At 36.8% G+C, this 19961-nt stretch overlaps 1 protein-coding gene across 1 annotated transcript in view; it reads right to left on the bottom strand.

Annotated features, from left to right (window-relative positions):
* Positions 1-19961, bottom strand: part of LOC150081364 (brefeldin A-inhibited guanine nucleotide-exchange protein 3) — a 235668-nt gene that overhangs the window by 166098 nt on the left and 49609 nt on the right. Inside the window, exons 7-10 of the mRNA XM_090380184.1 lie at positions 16953-16983; positions 14048-14132; positions 6515-6622; positions 4788-4958 (exon numbers count right to left, since the gene is read on the bottom strand). Of these exons, the coding sequence (XP_090236310.1) occupies positions 4788-4958; positions 6515-6622; positions 14048-14132; positions 16953-16983 (395 nt within the window). The remainder of the gene's footprint in view (positions 1-4787; positions 4959-6514; positions 6623-14047; positions 14133-16952; positions 16984-19961) is intronic.

Below are 19961 nucleotides of genomic sequence, written 5' to 3'. Positions count from 1 at the left end.
GAAGCGTGTGCTACGCACTGCTGCTCCTTCCCACCTGGCTACGGAGGCGCCATGAAGGGATGGTTAATTGGAAGAAGACAAGTGTAGTTATCAATGGGTACTGCTCTTTGTAGACTAATGTTATTGGTGGAGTTCCCCAGGGTTCAGTGCTGGGACCATTGTTGTTTTCAATATTTATCAATGATACTGATGAAGGTATATCGGGTTTAATGTCTAAGTTGCAGATGATACAAAGGTTGGCAGGGTGGTGAATAACAGTCATCAGGGTGAGCTGTGGCAACACGATCTAGGAAAATTTGGTCAATGGGCTGAGAAATGGCAGTTGAGGTTTAACATTGAAAAATGTAAGGTGCTGCATATGGGTAGCAGTAACCCCAGAATAACTTATCAACTGTGTGGTACTACACTCAGAGTAGTGAAGAATAGGGGTGGCCCCAAATTTTGCAGGACCTTGTTCAAAAATTACTTGCGGTCCCTGGAGTCCTGTCCAAAACTTATATGCGGTGTTTTTGTAATAGTGATTTTTTAATTTATTTTTTCAAATTTTACAGTAACTAAGAAATAATTAATTTTATATTATACTTAACACAAATTTTAATTACAAATAATATTTAGTACATTAATCAACAATACTGTTTAACAATTGCAGTCATCTCATAAAAATAGGAATATGAATAAATAATATAATAGACCAGTAACCAATAGGCAGGCTTTTGACAGAAATGTGGATGATATTATTATTTATACCATTTGAGCGAGGGGCTCAAATGGTATAAATAATACCATTGCAAACCTTTGCAAAACCAGTTGAAAATGACTGTGGCCAGCTCTGGTGGCGAATGAAAAAGACCTGGGGTAATTGTGCAGGCAGACATGAAATTCTCTGAGTAGTGCAGATACATTGCCAGGACAACTCATGGAGTTTTGTCAATCATATACAAAACTTTGCAAGCAGGGATAAGGAGGAAATTATCCCTTTGTATGGAGCTGCATCTTGGGTACTGTATACAGGTCTGGAGGCCTCACTTTAGGAAGGATATAGATCTGCTGGAATGGGTGCAGAGTAAGGCAATTAGACCAGTGAAGAGAACAAAAGGGTGCTCTTACCTAGAAAGGCTTCAGTTATTGCAGTGTCTTGAGACTGCAATAACTGTGGGGAGATCTGATTAAGGTGTTTAAAGCTGTGGATGGATGGAGTAATCTGAATGGTAATGGCATTCTTCCACTTGCTGAGACTATACACGTGAGGGGGCATAAACTCAAGTTGAGGAAGGATGGTTGCAGGACAGATGTGTGGAAGTTTGCCTTCACCCAGTGGGTGGTTTATTGTTGGAACAGGCTTCCACCTGTTGTTGTGGAAGAGGATGGGTTGAATAAATTCAAGGATGAACTAGACAAAATCTTGGAGGGTACGGATGGGTGAACTTGTAAACGGGGGTTTTTTTTTTTTTTTTTTGTTGATGCTATATAAGCTTGCTTTCTCTCATCATTTTCCACTATTACTACAACTTAGCATTAGCAGTGGCAAATGATGCAAGAAAGCAAGCTTATAACAACATCAGCCAAAAAAAAAAAAAAAAACTGCCTCCCATTTCACCTATTCATTCCCACTGATAGTTTGCCTAGTTGTTCTTTGAATTTATTTAAGCTATCAACTTCCACAACAGATGGAAGTTTGTTCCAGCAATCAACCACCCACTAGTTAAAGGCAAACCTCTCCAGATCTATTCTGCAACCGACCTTCCTGGATTTGAATTTGTGTCCCCTTGTGTGTCATCTGAGCAAGAGGAAGGATCCCATCAGCACTGAGCTTGCTCAATCCATCAAAGTCTTAAACACCTAATTTGTCTCAATTATAACAGCAGTTAAATTTGCAAAGGCAGGAGAGAATTAAGAAAGAACAAAAGGCAAATTTTTACAAGAACAAGGTTCATGGGCAACCATTTTCATCAATCCTGAATATATACTGCCAGGAACTTATTTTCAATAAATCTACTTTCATATGATTTCCTTTCTTTTTTTGTTACTGCTTGAGGGTCTAAACCAGGCATGCACAACTATTCATTCTTGAAGATGGATTGTCTAAGTAATAGTTTAGATTTCTCAGATTCAATTTTATAATAACTAAATCTGGCCAAAAATGTGTCATGGCACAACTTTTATGTGGTAATTTCTAGGAAGCAGATGTCAATTTGCTTACTATTAGAAAGCAGTTTGAAAGTATCAAGAAATCTAAGATGGTTAACCTAATAATTCAAGCTGGTAATAAGAAGATGGTAATAATTTCACTGTAATTACTAATTTCTAACCTGTATCATTGAAAAAGTCAAATATTTAACAGTAACAATTCACTATAATTAATAGTATCATAATGCTATTAATTACATCATATTTCTGCATTCAATTTCTGGTTTAGTCTTTCCAATGAGAAGCTACCCCTTTCTCTCTCTCTCTCTCTCCTAGTGAAGACTTCGGTTTCTATTCACATTAGAGATGGCAACTTTAATACATGAGTTGACCTAAATTTCTAATATTCTTTTTTGCAAAAGCACCACCAAAAACGGCAAATCCACTATTTGTCTAAAACTTAGGCCACCAGGATGACAAATGTTCTAAACTTACTTATTGGTCTCTTGGCCAGACAAAGGATGGCTTCCACTGGCAAACTTATGTGGAAGATGAATAAAAAAATTCCAATTAAGCACTTAAAGGTTATAAGTATCTTTAATCTCTAAACACAGGGCTGCATTTCCACTAAACAGTAACATAGTAAAAGCTGTGAGGATATACACAATTCTTATATAATTCTTAACTTATTTCAATGCCTATGTTGAAATATAATCCCACTCCACAACCATTCCTATTTTGATATTTTTTAATTGCAACAATATCCCAACAGTGACAACATTCTTACCCTACTCCAAACATAACCAATGAGACAAAGAGAAAGTGATACCAAAACTAAAGGAATGCTAGAGCTTATATCGTCATTTCTCTGGTAGACATTTGTTCCCATAATTTTTTTTGGTATATATTGACCAAAAAATGCAGCTATGCTAAAATATTTATACAGGAATGTGCACTTTGTGTGCCATTCAATTGCAAAAGACATGCATTAATTTAGTTACTGCTGTGCATTTAAGAATTATAAGATCATCCACTGACCATTTTGATCAAACCTTGTAAAACTCACATTGTGTTGCTGTAACAGATATTTTAATTTTTAATATTTTCTGCTGAAAATTATGTGCTGTTCATGATGCCTACTAAGCAGTTAACAATGGGCCATGAAATTGTTTCTTTGGAAGCATAATACAGTTTCAAACATCTAACACAGTGCTACTCAAAGTGTGGTCCACGGACCAGTGTCGTGGATCTGCAAAGAATTGGAATTTCGTCACAGAAGTTTACCAGTCCGCAACGATCTGTATTTTACAAAAGTATCGGTCCGCAGCAGATTTGAAATAAAAGAAACTGGTCCTTCACCACAGATAATTTGAGAAGCACTGATCTAACACATACCAGTGATCATACATGCTACTTCCAGAATACAGCCAGCCAGTGAGACCCACAGTGAGCATGATATGGACTTATATCAACTTTGGGGAGGGGAGAATCAAATTTATTTCACTTTGGAAAGAAAACTTTATCTTCAGTTATTCACTTGTAGAATAATGAAGCAAATAATAGCTATATAACAGGACAACACACAGGGCCGGTGCTATCATTAGGCCAACTAGGCAGTCTCCTAGGGCACAGTACTGACCTCAGCCTATATTTCCTTTGGAGTTTTGGGGGCGCTGACTTCATGATTTGCCTAGGGTGCCAGTTGCTGGCGGCTAATCTAGTGCCGCCCCTGACAACACATGATCGGAAAACACAACAGATACAAGCTTTGACAACCATGCATGAGACTATAAAAAAAAAAAAAAAACACATGCAAATAACAGTGTATGTGAGATCACTGTTGTGATTGACATTTGGACCGCTCTCCCACACATACATACAAATAGAATGCTCTGACCTGGAAGGAAGATGACAGTTATGAGTGTAGTCCAAGATCTCAATATAAGAACATGGATTAATCACATAATCTTTGGAGAGTTTTGATTCTGTATAGTGTGCCCCACAATCAGGGCATGCTATCCAATAAACAGATCCACCTCCATCATGTAACAAGTTAATAATCAATTTTATCTTACAAATAACTGATTGTAACTTTCTGCCATGAAGCTGCGTGCACAATACAATAAGGTTGCAGCACCCTAGCAAGACATCTGGAAACCCAGTGTTGAAACAGCAGACACTAACAGCCAGTGTTAATTTATAAAGCCAAATTAAGATGTCTCATTCTACCTGGATGCAAAGTACTACAGAATACAGATACAACCATTAGTCATTGTTAGTATTAACTTTGATTAAGCTAACACTGACTTATGGTTGTATCTGTATTCTGCAGTAATTAGTCTGATACACGTGCTTTATTCTATATGCAATCAATCAAGAATAAAATTTTCCTTTCCAATACAGAGTAAAAATTTCTTCCACAAAGATATTTTTATTGACATGAATACAATTATAGCAAATACAAAATTACTTTATATAAACAGTAAGAACTTTATTAATACACAGTCAATATTATGTATCTGAATGATATAATCATACAGAATATTAACAATTTTAAAGAAATTTAACCACTATAATAAGATTATTACAGTTATAGTATAGTACAATTGCTTATAATTAGTTATAGTACAATTGCTTATAATTAGTTATAGTACAATTACTTATAAACTGTCTTTGCTTCTGAACTGTGGCACGAAGGTGCTGTAGCCAAACAACCTGACCCTCTTCCCATTTCACTTCCATCAAGTGTTCCAGATTTTTGAGAAGAAATAATGTTTTTGTCTGTTCGTGGGGAACCTAAGAGTGCTATGAGCAGAGGACATAACTTTTGCCTGTAACAAAGAGGCAGAAATTAATCAGTTACATCAATCATTTTTAAATCTTTAGGGAACAAGATCACATAGCCTAAAAAAAAAAAAGAAATTTTATATTCAATAAATGTAATTACTTTTTTTTTTGCTTAGTTGTGTCTAGCTTTGGGTGCAGACCATACATCTTAACACTCCCCCCCCCCCCCCACAGAGAATATTGCAGTACCAACATTATTTTAAGATTATTATAATTCTAATATTATTATAAACGTAAGATAATTTACACTTAGAAATCACTCCATCAGGAAGTTTCCAGAGCAAGACTGTGTCCTGGGCATATTTTGCAGAACGTCACCCTCAAAAGCTAAAAATAACTTCTGCTGATGCACACTATGTTAGAGAAACTTTCCCTTACACATGTGCATTGTGAAGTTTTCTGAACTACTGATACCTGACTACATTATACCATTAAAGAATCATATCATATCCATCGACCCTTTTCATGACATGAGACAGTGCCTCGTTTTGTATCTTTCAAAGGGCCGGATAAATCTTTTGATGAAGAGAGATTTATCCTTTGACTGTTCTGTTATGACATCATACAATCACTTTACCCTGTTACAGGAGCTTTTGAAATAATCATATGGATTTTTCAGCTGCATGTATTGAAAATAACAATGAGAGAGAAGTCTTCCCTGAAAGTGTTGCAGCAATAACAAAACAGTGACTTTTGGCCCAGATATATTTCACCTGGTCCATAATCTGTCCAATAATGAGAAGTTTTGGCAAATGATGAATCCTCAATCACAGAACGGTGTTTCATCTGATTAGAGAATGCAGTTGGGTTGGACAGATCAGGGTAATCCTGTTTCCACAATAATGTATTCGGCAAATTCCAAGAATCTCTCACAGTCTTCATCAAGAATTCTGGGCAACAATGAGGTTTTCAAGCTTGGTATTGAAGTTCGTTTTCAAGACAGTAAGGATAGTGTAAAGTTTCATTCCCCTTTCTCTTGCCTGTTATATGAATTTTTTTTTTTTTTTTTTTTTTTTTGAGCTATGGAGAAACGATTTGAACAGCTGTCTGAGATGCTAAAGGCTTCCCACATTTCTTTCCATCTTTGACTATGTCAATCAGTATCCATGACAATTCTGAACTGCTTTGGGACCCAATACTGCAGATCTGTGGGGCTCACTATCATCTTTGACCTTCAGTAACAAAGCGCTTGCTGTAATTAATGCAGCTGCTAAGCATTCAGGCAGTTAGCCATAATTTATTTGAGGGTGTGCTCTCTCTCTCTCTCTCTCTCATTTCAGGAGCTATATCAAAATAAAAGTACAAATGGAAAATTACTTAACAGATTCCCTATATAGTATTAAATAAATGGATACATTTATTTCATGGTCCAGAATATAACACAAAAAATAACAAAAAATCAGAGTATTTTTACTTAAGGCTTCCTTTTCTAAAACCTTTAAAATAAAAATTACTTTACTTATAAAAAATTACTGTTCTCATTAATAAGCACATACATCAGGAATACTTTACTGAAGGGATTAATTTCAAGAATACCCACCATGTAAAATCAAGAAAGGCTGGTAGCTGATGAACTACAGCTTTTACATTTCTCAGTAGAGAAAGTAGGCACTGAAGGAGAAGGGGAATAGCAACCTTTCCTTGAGAACTACACAGAAAAATATGTATAAACATCTCAAAATTGTATGTTTAAATAAATAGTAAATGATACACTGTTAATATAAGACGTTATTACTCTAAAATACTGAAATAAAAAAATAACATGTACTATATTGCCAAAAGTAACCATATGCCTGCATTTTTCAAACAACCTTTTATTGATAAATACCTACTAATGTAGGCTTGCCTTTGGCCTTAACCACACACACACACACACACACTTTGATGCCAGGAAGATGTACTGGTTCATTCCTTCTTCAACACAGTGGTCAAATCTAGTAAATTGGCCTGATATGAAGCTGAAATTTCAGCTCATCCCAAAGGTGCTAATGTGGTGTGCTTTGTAATAGTAGTAGTAATGGAGGCATGTGATCCAAGAAAGCAAGTGCATGAGCTTATGTAACATCAGCCAAAAAAAAAACAATTTCATACATTCATTCCCTCTAAAAGTTTGTCCAGTGACTCCTTGAATTTATTTAAGCTATCAACTTCCACAACAACACATGGAAGTTTGTTGCAGCAATTAACCACCCGCTGGCTAAAGGCATATTTCCTCATATCTATTCTACAACTGTCTTTCTTCAATTTGAATTTATATCTTCTCATGTTGATAATCTAAGAAAGCAGAAGAATCTCATCAGAATTCAGCATGCTCAACCCATTCAAGGGCTTATACACCTAAATCAGATCACTTCACAAGTGCCTAGTCTCCAGCCGCTGCAATTTACAGAACTTAAGCCTTTCTTGGTAAGAGGAACCCTTCATTCCTCACCATGTGGAATGAACTAATGAGACTCGTAACAGGGAAGAAAAATGCATGGGATGCATATAAATTATCAAGTGACTCAGAAGCCTATGGCAGTTATAAGCTAGTCTGTAATCAGGTCACAAAGAAGGTTAGGCAGGCGAAGGCAGATTACAAGAAATCCTTGGCAAAAGATGCTAAGAAAAACAGCAAGGATTTCTTTACTTATATAAACTCTAAAAGGAAGGGGATGAATCTGATTGGTCCACTTGACATCAATGGTTCGACTGTTGATGATCCTGCTCAGATAACAAACAAACTGAATGAGTATTTTGCATCTACATTCACACATGAGGAATTATTAAGGTTTGAAAATGGCAGAAGGTTAACAAATTGTAGCAGGATACTTAATGATTTTGTAATAACTGAGAGCAAAGTGGAGGAGAAATTGTTGAAGTTAAACATAAGAAAAGCACCTGGGTTGGATGGGATCTATCCAGTTATATTAAAGGAGGCGGCAAAGCAACTAAGCAAACCCTTAGCCATAATTATGAGAGCATCCTTGGACTCAGGGGAGGTTCTCATGGACTGGAGATGTGCAAATGTATCCCCAATTCACAAAATGGGATCGAAGGGTGACACGAGTAATTACAGACCAGTTAGTTTAACTTCTGTTCCGGGTAAAATAATGGACTCACTGGTTAAAGATGCATTGCAGGATCATCTAGACAAGACTGCAGCAATAATTCAGACACAGCATGGGAAAGTCTTTGTTAAGGAAAAGTCTTGTCTGACAAATTTGATAGGATATTATGATGTGGTTACAAAGGAACTGGATGCAAAAAATAATTTTGATATCATATATTTGGATTTCAGGAAAGCTTTTGACACTGTTGTGCATGAAAGACTATTGTACAAATTGGAGCACAATGGTATTAAGGGTAAGTTGCTACAATGGATAAAAGGATGGTTAAGTGAGAGAAGACAGAGGGTGGTAATCAATGGGTGCTGCTCTTCGTGGACTAATGTTATTAGTGGAGTCCCACAGGGTTCGGTTTTGGGTCCACTGTTGTTTTGTATATTTATCAATGATATTGATGAAGGTATATCAAGCTTAATGTCGAAGTTTGCAGATGATACAAAGGTTGGCAGGGTTGTTAATGACAGTAATGGCAGTGTGCTACTGCAACAGGATTTAGATAATTTGGGCAGATGGGCTAAGAACTGGCAACTGAAGTTTAACCTTGACAAATGCAAAGTACTGCATATGGGTAGAAGTAACCCCAGAGAAACGTACCAACTGTGTGGTACTACACTTAAGGTGGTAGAAAATGAAAAAGACCTGGAAGTAATTGTGCAGTCAGATATGAAGTTTTCTGAGCAATGCAGACAGGCTGCCAGGGCAGGTCATGGGGTTTTGTCAATGATATATAGGAATTTTGCTAGCAGGGAAAAGGAGGTGATTGTCCCTCTGTATAAGGCAATGGTCAGGCCATGCCTTGAGTACTGCGTACAGGTCTGGAGGCCTCATTTTAGGAAGGATGTAGATTTACTTGAGTGTGTACAGAGAAGGGCAACAAGATTGGTGAGGGGAATGAAAGGATCCTCTTACCAAGAGAGGCTTAAGTTCTGCAAATTTCAGTGGCTGGAGACTAGGCACCTGCGCGGTGATCTGATTGAGGTGTATAGGGCCTTGAATGGGTTGAGCACGCTGAATTCTGATGGGATCCTTCCACTTGTTCAGATTACGAACCTAAGGGGGCATAAATTCAAATTAAGAAAGGACAGATGTAGAATAGATGTGCAGAAATTTGCCTTTAGCCAGCGGGTGGTTAATTGCTGGAACAAACTTCCATCTACCGTTGTGGAAGTTGATAGGTTGAATAAATTTAAGGAGGAACTGGACAGGCATTTGGAACGAATGGTGTGATTTTTTTTTTGGCTGATGCTGCATAAGCTCATACACTTGTTTTCTTGCATCACATGCGACTACTAATCTTGTTGCCCTTCTCTGTACACACTCAAGCAACTCTACATAACTGCTAAAATGAAGCCTGCAGACCTGTATGCAGTACTCAAGATGTGACCTGACCATTGCCTTATACAAAGGGATAATCATCTCCTTTTCCCTACTAGCAAAATTACTGTATATCATTGACAATACCCCATGACCTGCTCTGGCAGCCTGTCTGCATTTCTCAGAAAACTTCATATCTAACTGCACAATTACTCCCAGATCTTTTTCATTTTCTACCACCATAAGTGTAGTACCACACAGTTGATACATTTCTTTGGGGTTACTTCTACCCATATGCAGTACTTTGCATTTGTCAATGTTAAACATCAGTTGCCACTTCTCTGCCCATCTGCCCAAATTATCTAGATCCTGTTGCAGTAGCACACTGCCATTACTGTCATTACCAACCCTGTCAACCTTTGTATCACCTGCAAACTTCAATATTAAGCCTGATATACTTTCATCAATATCAATTATAAATATACAAAACAGTGGGCCCAACACCAAACCCTGGAAGACACCACTAATAACATTAGTCCACAAAGAGCAGTGTCCATTGATTACCACTTTGTCTTCTCCCACTCAACCACCCTTTTATCCATTGTAGCAACTTACCCTTAATACCACACTGCTCCAATTTATGCAGTAGCCTTCCATCGATAACAGTGTCAAAAGTTTTTCTGAAATCCAAGTATATATCAAAATTATTTTTTACACCCAGTTCCTTTGTAACCACATCATAGTATCCAATCAAATTGGTCAGACAAAACTTTCCCTTAACAAACCCATGCTGTGTCTGAATTATTACTACAGTCTTGTCTAGATGATCCTACAATGCATCTTTAACCAATGACTCCATTATTTTACCCGGAACAGAAATTAAACAAACTGGTCTGTAATTGCTCATGTCACCCTTAGATCTCCCTTTGTGAATTGGGGATACATTTGCAAATCTCCAGTCTGTGGAGACTTCCCCTGAGTCAAATGCTCTCATAATTATGGCTAAGGGTTTGCTTAGTTCCTAATGGGCATGCTAATGAAGCTTTACACCCATGCCTTCAAATAAAGTCTAAAATTGGCTGTAATAGTAAGGTATACCCGGCATGCTGAACAGAAGAGGAATTTCCCCAATGTGGCTGTTGCTGTCTAGGAAGAGAAGAATTGTCCAGAATGCATGGCATGCATTGTTCAAGGAATGAAAACCAATGGTTCAAGCCCAAACTATAAGAAACAACTCTAGACAGTAATAGCACCTCTGCCAAATATCACATTTTGGACAACACACTCTGGTAAATAATATTCTCTGGGCATCTTCCAGACCCAAACACAGCCATACAAAGGGTACTAGGAAAGTTTTGCAATACAGCTTTGTTTATTTAATTTTTTCAAAGTAATTTCCTCTACATTCAATACACCTTTCCATCCTCCGAAACCAATCTTTAAACCAGTTCTGCCAAGTTTCACTAGGGAGTAAAGCACACTCGTTGTCCCAAGCCCGTAGAAAGTCCTCATCACTGGAAAACCGCCTCCCTTTTAGCTTCATTTTCACATGCGGGAACAGTGCAAAGTCGCAGGGAGCAAGGTCTGGACTGTAGGGAGGGTGCTCGAGAAGTTTCAGTCCTGTCGTGGTCAAATATTCGGTGCAGGCTTTGGCGCGGTGAGCTGCAGCATTATCGTGATGGAAGTACCAGGTGTCCATTCCTGACTTTGGCCGCAGGTTCTTCATAGATCCAATGACTTTAGGCAGGCATTGTTCAGTATACCACTTAGCTGTGACTGTCTTCTGCATGTCCAAAACGACACGTTCCACAATTCCACTCGATTTGAAAAATACAGCTATCATTTTCTTCTTTACAGATCGGGATTTTCTGACAATTACGGGTGTGTCGTCATCATCAAAGACCCAAACTTTGTTTTGAGCCTTGGTCGGCAGATCGTAATAGTACAGCCAAGTCTCGTCACCTGTCACGATGTTGTTCACATACCGAGATTGTCCCTTATCAAACTTTTTTAACATCTCCCGGCACCAAGTCACACGTCGTGTCATCTGCTCTTCAGTCAGTTGATGCGGCACCCAGAGAGAACAAAGTTTCTTCACGTGCAAATGATCTTGCAGAATCGAACGAATTGCTGGTGCATTTAGGCCCAAAGTATCCTCTATCTGTTGGTAGGTCACTCGCCTATTTTCGTCAAGCATTTTCCTCACGGCAGTAATGTTTTCCTCCGTAACTGACATTCGTGGCCTTCCCGGCCTCTCAGAATCCTCCAGAGTGAAATTTCCCCTTTGGAATTCTCTATACCACCTGAATATCGTTGTACGATGTGGACAATCATCATCTAGTGCAAGAGTCATTTCTTCTAAGCACTGGTCTATGGTTAAACCACGCACGAAATTATACCGCAAAACTGTCCTTATCTCATTTCGTGACCACGATGCCATCGCAAGCACTTTACACTCTCACTACTAATGAATAACTGAGCCCATCGACTTGGCGCGGCGGCTACTATGCACATATGAACATGTCCCAACATGCAGCAACAAGCAGCTTCCTGTGATTCATTGTTGCGTCATATTGCAGAACTTTCCTAGTACCCTTTGTACAATGATTCATCACTCCATAACACAACTTTCCAACATTCCACAGATCAATTATGGTAATTATGATCCAGGCAAGTAGATACTGTGCACTGCATACTGCTTGCCTGGTTCATGTGCTGTAACTCCCTATGTATTGTCCTTGTACTAATATCAGTTACTATAGCAACACCTTAACTCCTGGTTATTATTCAATGAGACTAAAGAGCCCTATGTATCACTCTTCTGAGTGCCCTCTGGTCTCTTTCCATCAGGTTTTGCAGTCTACTCAAATGGTTCCTGGCTGTAAAAGTATCATGCCATTTCCATTTGGTGATTAAGTCAGCTAACATTGATCTAGGATGTTGCAGGTTTACTGCATCAACAAGAACAGATGGACTGCTAACATGACATCCTCTGATGCATCCCCACTGGAAGTCATTAAGACTGAACCCATCTACTGTATTTTGTTGATTAGTTAATCTCTAGTATAAACAAAAGTTGCTTTTATACTTATTCCAGTCACATAGATAGCAAGTATGGTTCACTTTTCACAGATCCCAAAGGTGTCCATATACTTTTTGGCAATACAGTCAGTCCTCATATAACACGTGTTTACACTACACGAATTCGATCATACATGATTTATAAATAGGGGAAAGATATCATATATAACACGAACCGAATTCGCTCATGCACGATTTGCCTTGGTGTTTACAAGAAATGGCAGTCGAATGCGAAATCACTCCAACTGAACGCAACACGATAGGAATGAAGAGAAGATTCTGAAAATGTATTTATGTTTTTTATATCAGTGAAGGGGGAAACACATTTCACCATAATAACGTAAAAACCCACAAAATTCCAGCTATCGGTATTATCGCAAACGCAATTAGATCGAGTTTGCTACCAGTATATAACAGATTCCACTAGCAGAAACGTAACTGGAAATTGTTTTTATTGTATACTAAAATACTTACATATTTTATTACGATTATTTATTGTGTTTGGTAATGTTTTGGTTACAAATGTGTGTTCAATCTTGGGTGGTCGGCACCTAACCCTATTTTTCCCATAGGGCCTGTTGTTTATATTGCATGAGTGTTTCTAGAAACACAACTATCGTGCTATACGAGGACAGACTATACTGTGTGTGTGTGTGTGTGTGTGTGTGTGTGTGTGTGTGTGTGTGCGCGTGCGTGCGTGCGTGCGCACGCACACATATGCATGCATACATACATATATTTCTACACACACACACAAAGCTAATTTTCATATTCACTATCTTCACCCTTGAAACAAAAACTATGCTTTATTCTTAATAATACACACTACATTAAACTGGCCTTTTAGATACAGAAATGTAAAAGTTTGTGACTGACAGCAAATGAAGACCAGCCAGTCTACTCTCTTTTGTTTTTTTTAAATTGTTGTGATGCAGGCTGAAAGACTCAGAATTACTTAGAGATAAACCCCCCACTTTCTCTCTACCTGAGACTGGCTAGCTACAGGATTTGGAAACAAATTCTTCAAATGGCAAGTAACAAACCCACTATACTGTCATGGAAGACTCATCATATGAAATTCAGTCTTACTTAATCCAAAATAAATTTTATAATCTACTTTTTTTATATTTTTATATTCTGATATCCTCTGGTCACAGCTTATAACTTCACTGTTATCACAAATCCATATGCTGCCATAAAAAATGCATATATCACCATTTGATTTAGTTGGACAGTGGGCTGTTAACAAAGCCACTGTCAGTTAATAACAGGTGTGCATTTTTTGTGGTAACACATGAATTTGACTGCAGAAAGTATATCACGGTGATCACATGCATTAACAAAGGACTACAGGCAGCACTATTTATTTCAGAAAAGCTTTCTTATTATTCAAATATAAGCAAAAAACAGAAACTGCAGACCTCTTTATTCAAAACAAAGATAAAAATCTCAAATGTAATGTAGCTAAGGACTTAAGTATGAACTAGAAAAATATAATTTATTTTATTTGTATTTTAAACATTTATCAATCAGTCTAATAAATATCTCTCTAATATACAGAAAAGACTCACTTGTCATCACAATTCTTTAGCTTTTCCCATATGCATAACAATACTGGCATAATTTCTTCAACAATTCCATCAAGGATATTGAAATCTACAAAACAGTTGAAAAATAACTAGAAAGTCTTGTACTTTGCTTAAGTAGATTAATTTGGGAGAGTAATTCCTACTTAAATCTATGCAATCAGTTGTAAAACCCTTCAATGCTGATTGGAATCATTTCCTCTGGTCCAAATCAGCAATGACCATCAATACAGGGTGTTTCAGTTAAACGTTTCAGAACTTCTAAGAGGGGTAGGGTACATCCTGACAACTCGAAATCATATAGCAATGTGGGGTCGGAAATGCTTTCCTGAAGCGGTGTTGTACACAGAAGCACCATAAAAAGAAAAGAGACCGTAAGTGAGAAATCGTTTTAATAATACATGAAAAGAAGCAAAAGGTACATGGATTAAAGTAAGTGTTCGAAGTTTCTTCCACGGGCTACAATGCACGCCTCACATCTCCGACGCATGGACATCCGAACATTCTGGAATACTCCAGGCGAATTTCGAATTTCTTCGGCAGCTACTGCGATTCTTGCAACCAGCTCCTCAGCATTGTCAACAGGGGTGTCATAAACTAGCGATTTCATATGACCCCAGAAATAAAAATCAAGACATGATAGGTCGGGTGACCGAGCAGGCCAACGCACGGGACCACCACGTCCGATTCACTGTTGACCAAATGTGACATCCAGGTAGTTACGAACATCTCCGCTATAATGGGCAGGGGCTCCATCGTGTTGGAACCACATTGTCTGTTGCGTCGATGCAGAAATCTGTTCATCTCTCAAAAGTTGTGGCAATACTTGCTGCAGAAAGATCAAGTAGATAGGTCCGGTTAGACGACACGGTAACAGGTAAGGTCCGATGAGGTGATCTCCCATAATACCGGCCCATACATTGACCGAAAATCGAATCTGTGCTGCACAACGTCGTATTGCATGCGGGTTCTCGACCGTCCAGATATGGTCGTTATGCGTGTTGAAAATTCCTTCCCTTGTGAAGGATGCCTCATCGGAAAACAACACTTCAGTAGGAAAAAGGGGATTTGTAGCACATTTTCCAAGGTACCACTGTGCGAAAGCAATACGAGGTTGAAGAAACTTCGAACACTTACTTTAATCCATGTACCTTTTGCTTCTTTTCATGTATTATTAAAACGATTTCTCACTTACGGTCTCTTTTCTTTTTATGGTGCTTCTATGTACAACACCGCTTCAGGAAAGCATTTCCGACCCCACATTGCTATATGATTTCGAGTTGTCAGGATGTACCCTACCCCTCTTAGAAGTTCTGAAACGTTTAACTGAAACACCCTGTATAGATTACTGGCAAGTAATACTAAAGAAACAAATCAGTACACAAACCTACTTTGGTATAAAATAAGCATATGTGATTGAAACCATATCAAAATTTAATACTTAGCTGCTATCTCCTCATCTCTCACCCTATCTTAAATTTAATTTAAGATAGGGTAAGAAATACCTTATTTAAAAGAGTATTTCTTACTTAAAAAATTAAATTTAAGTTTGATGATCTTACATATGTCAAAAGAATGGTGGAAGCATATTAATGTGTTAGTCAGCCATGTTTTACCTCAAAAATCAGAAATTTAATACATAAAGAATGTTTTTTGCATTCTTGTCATATGCAAATAAATTTACATTTAAAATGCAAACTTTTTTTAATGATAAATCTTCACATAATGAAAGCAGCAGCCATTAGCTATTAATAAAAACAAGTGGTATACAATACGTAAAAAACAGTGATGTGTTCCTCTTATTTTCATTATGGCAATGAGTTGACAAATTCATATGGAATCACTAAATTTAATATCTTAATATTAAACAGGAAAATGCTATTTCATCATTGCCTATTGTTTGAAGACAGTGGAAGAAAACGTGGAAGACAGTGTGCTTCCACGTTTGTAGAAACAAGTATATCAACCTGATCAGCTATATCCCAAGTTTCTGTGACAAAATGAGACTGACTATTTACTCAGACAATAGTTCTGGATGACAGAATAAGAGTTTTAACATTTGAATATAACTTAGTAAAGGCAGAAATTCACACAGGCTTCTTAAAATGAATTAAGACAAAAAAAAATAAAAAATAAAAACATCTTATCTTTGGATTGAATTGCATGTAAACATACTACCACCAAAAATGAATTATATATAATGATTCTATCAGTTTGTTACTGACCTTATCATCAATGAGGTGTAATTCTCATCCAGTCCTGTCCTGGATACAACAGAGGCTACATCAATCTTCTGGAATCAGATTTCCATATTTGCTTCTGCTGGATCCCCAGCCACAATGGGATCAGGAGAAATTATCTGGCTGATATCACAGTGAAATCATTTCTCCTGATCCAAATCAGCAATGACACTCAATAATCTTTGCTTGTTAGTCCCATATATACAAGGGTGGGTCAATAAGCAAGGGAACTAAATAGTAATACTGAATAAAGACTTCGGTTAAAAGAAAGAAAAAGGATAGTAAGAACACATTTCTCACCCTCAAATGATCTAACACTTCAGAAAGCACTTCTAAGTGCTTTTGGAAATCAGCAGAATTTGTTATAGAAGCATTTTGTTCAAGTAATAATAATTTAATTTTTCTTTAAATTTTGTTATCTAGTGAAATATAAACAAAATAAAGAGTGTGTAATAACATGCTCTTCAAAAAATAAAGAACTTGCAATCCAAGATCTTTCAAATGTAAAAATTATTAAAAATTATTATTATTAGTAATTATTATTAATTAAAAATTATAATTACATAAAATATGAAAAATTTCCATTTCCTTATTCTTGTATGGAAAATTACCAACTAGAACAATAAACTGTTAAATTATAAAATACTTACCTGGTTCATTAACTTCACCTTGCCCACAATTCTGTGCATAAAAAACAGAAAGTAAGCAAATTACAATATGCCCAACAGAGATTTCAAAAAACTATATCTGACTTAAACAGATATAATAAAAGAAAAAATTAGTTTTGGCTCTGTTGTTACCCGTGTACCAAATATGTATTCTACAGTTTCAAAATCAACTTCATGCAATTAACAAATATAAAAATTGTCTAAAAAAAAAGGAGAGGAAAACATGTTTTATCATTAGATCTTACAGTCCATGCTCCAAAAATATCAAAATTCTGAACAGCAGTCTGAGTTAACTGGGAGAAAAATGTTTTGGCTATAATATACCATGATACCATAAAATGTGAAAAAAAACTGTGCATATTAATTACAAATACAGCAGACTCTCGATTTACTGGCACTGGATTAACCAGGATACCTCAAGACTCCAAATTAAAAAAAAAAAAAAACAACAACCAGAAATCATAAAATTCAAGTAATAACTGGAATAGGTATAAACAGATGTTTTGCAAGTCGTAAATAAGCAATAAGAAGTGATGTTATAAGTCGCCACTGGGAGATTAGTGTACCTATTATTATCTTGCAACCCCCACTGCCTTCACACCTGCGGCTAAAAATATATATAAAAAAAAAAAAAGAGACCAAATGTTTAGTTTGTTTTAGTGCGTTGTGTCGAATGTTGTTTTCTGTCGCACCGCAAAAGGACAAATTTTGTTTCGTTATTTATGTTAGAAATGTTGGAATGTTTTTATAGTAACTTTTTTTTTTTTTTTTTTTTGTTTAGAAATCGCGAAATGATGGGCAAAAGCAAGAGTTGCACTTTCAATTAAACAAAAATTTGAAATTATTTGAAAGTTTGAAAACGGTGCATCCGTTAAATCTCTAATGAACCATTATAATGTTGGTGACCAAACTATACGCAACATCATAAAAAATAAAGGGAAGCATTGTATGGGACATGTAAGTAGTGCGTTGTAAGTTTTTTCATTTTTTATCTATCGCCATACTTTTTATGTAGGTTGCTGAACATTTTTCGATACAGTAAGTCCCTGACTTACGTTATTTATATTTTTTTATTTATATGATTGAAGATTTCAGTGAAGAGGACACACATTTCACTATAATAACATAAAAACCCATAGAATTCCAGCTATTGGTATTATCGCAAATGCAATAAAAGAGAGTTTATAATTAGATGCACTAACAGAAAAGCTCCCAATAACCCGGAAAGTGTAAATTGTTTTTATTGTTTTATGGCAGTGACCTCCAGAAATGTGCTTTAATAAAATATGAGCTTGTGTGGAGTGATAATAGTGAGTTCACAGGGTTTGCCTTAACCCTGTGAAGTTCTTTTCAGAAAATTTAATTTTGACTGTTATCATGGTGCCGACTAAGAGAATAAGTGACAGCGGTACTAGTAAATCCATCAAGAAAAGGAAAGCAATTTGAGTTGAATCAGAAAATTAAAATAATAAGGATGTATGAAAATGGCCAAACATTAATTAACAAGTATCGCACAAAATTCAGATTTGTCAGTAGCAACGGTTGTTGTTGTTTGGTTTTTAGGAGCATTAGCAACTAAGGCCATATTGCTCCGGTAATATGCGGTGGTCATTCCCTGACCTTTCCGCATCCTCCGAATTTGGTGGTGACGGGCTCGAACCCCGGTCTAATCAAGAAGCGTGTGCTACGCACTGCTGCTCCTTCCCACCTGGCTACGGAGGCGCCAGTAGCAACGGTGAACACGATGAAGGAGAAAGACAAAATACGAGAAGCGGTGAAGCGATTGGCACCAATGAAGGTCAACTATAATAACCAAGTCTACAAAATACATATCAGTTTTTACAGTACAATAACATGCATTTTTTCTTCCTTTTATGTTTTCTTTTCTTATGTGCCACTCTGGCTACTTCAACCACTGTCCCCAGATAGTTTTTAATTGAACTAATTAAAAATATATAGTTTTTAATTGAACTAATTAAAAATATATAACTTTTCTTCATATAATTTTTCTTCATTCTTCTGAGGATATTATGTGGTTTTTGTAATTTTGGCATATCAGGGATATAGTAGCAATATTTTATTAGTCATTCCTGAGTTACGTAAAACTCGATTTACGTAAGAAATCCTGGAACGTAGCTCTTACATATGTCGGGGACAATGTATTTATGGATTAACCGGAAAATCCAGGGGCTCACATCTGGTGAGTATGGGCTTGGCACACCCAGGGTCCTGAGCTGGATATCATCATTCTTCTCTTTCTTGGTGATTCCCTTTTGACTCTCTCTCTCTCTCTCTCTCTCTCTCTCTCTCTCTCTCTCTCTCTCTCTCTCTCTCTCTCTCTCTCTCTCTCTCTCTCTCAGGGTAACTCGGGAATTTTTTTTTGGCTGGTGCAGCATAAGCCTCAGGCTTTCTTACACCATATAGCTAATAATAATAATAATAATAATAAAATTGATTATCTGGGAATTTTTTTTTACCATCTATCCCGGAAAATTAAGAGCCTATTGTATAATGTAGAAAAAAATACTTTTTTAGTCCAGTACTTAGAGAGAAAAAAAATTTAAGTACACCTAAGGTATTATTTGTAGTTTACAGAACACAACTGTAAACTGTAGAGCCATTTAAATAGAAATTTAAAATGGCTGCTCTATTTCTGTGCTCCTTTGTGTATTTAGCATTGGAGTTAGTTGAGGCATATGATGCAAGAAAGCAAGCTTATACAGCATCAGCCAAAAAAAAAAAAAAAAAAAAAAAAACTTTCCCATTTCACCCATCCGGTCACTCCAAATGTTTGTCTAATTCAGCCTTAAATTTATTTAAGCTATCAACTTCCAAAACAACAGATGGAAGTCTGTTCCAGGATTCAACTACCTGTTGGCTAAAGGCAAACTTCCGCACATCTATTCTACAACTGTCTTTCTTCAATTTGAACCTTTCATCACAAGAGGTCAAGAAAACCTTTGCATGACTTATTTTTTATGGCCATAGTTT

This window comes from Mastigoproctus giganteus, chromosome 8 (assembly GCF_048544385.1).
Source record: "Mastigoproctus giganteus isolate SK-2022 chromosome 8, ASM4854438v1, whole genome shotgun sequence".
Classification (NCBI taxonomy): domain Eukaryota; kingdom Metazoa; phylum Arthropoda; class Arachnida; order Uropygi; family Thelyphonidae; genus Mastigoproctus; species Mastigoproctus giganteus.
Note: the sequence above shows the minus strand (reverse complement) of the source record. Positions and strands in the feature narration are given on the sequence as shown.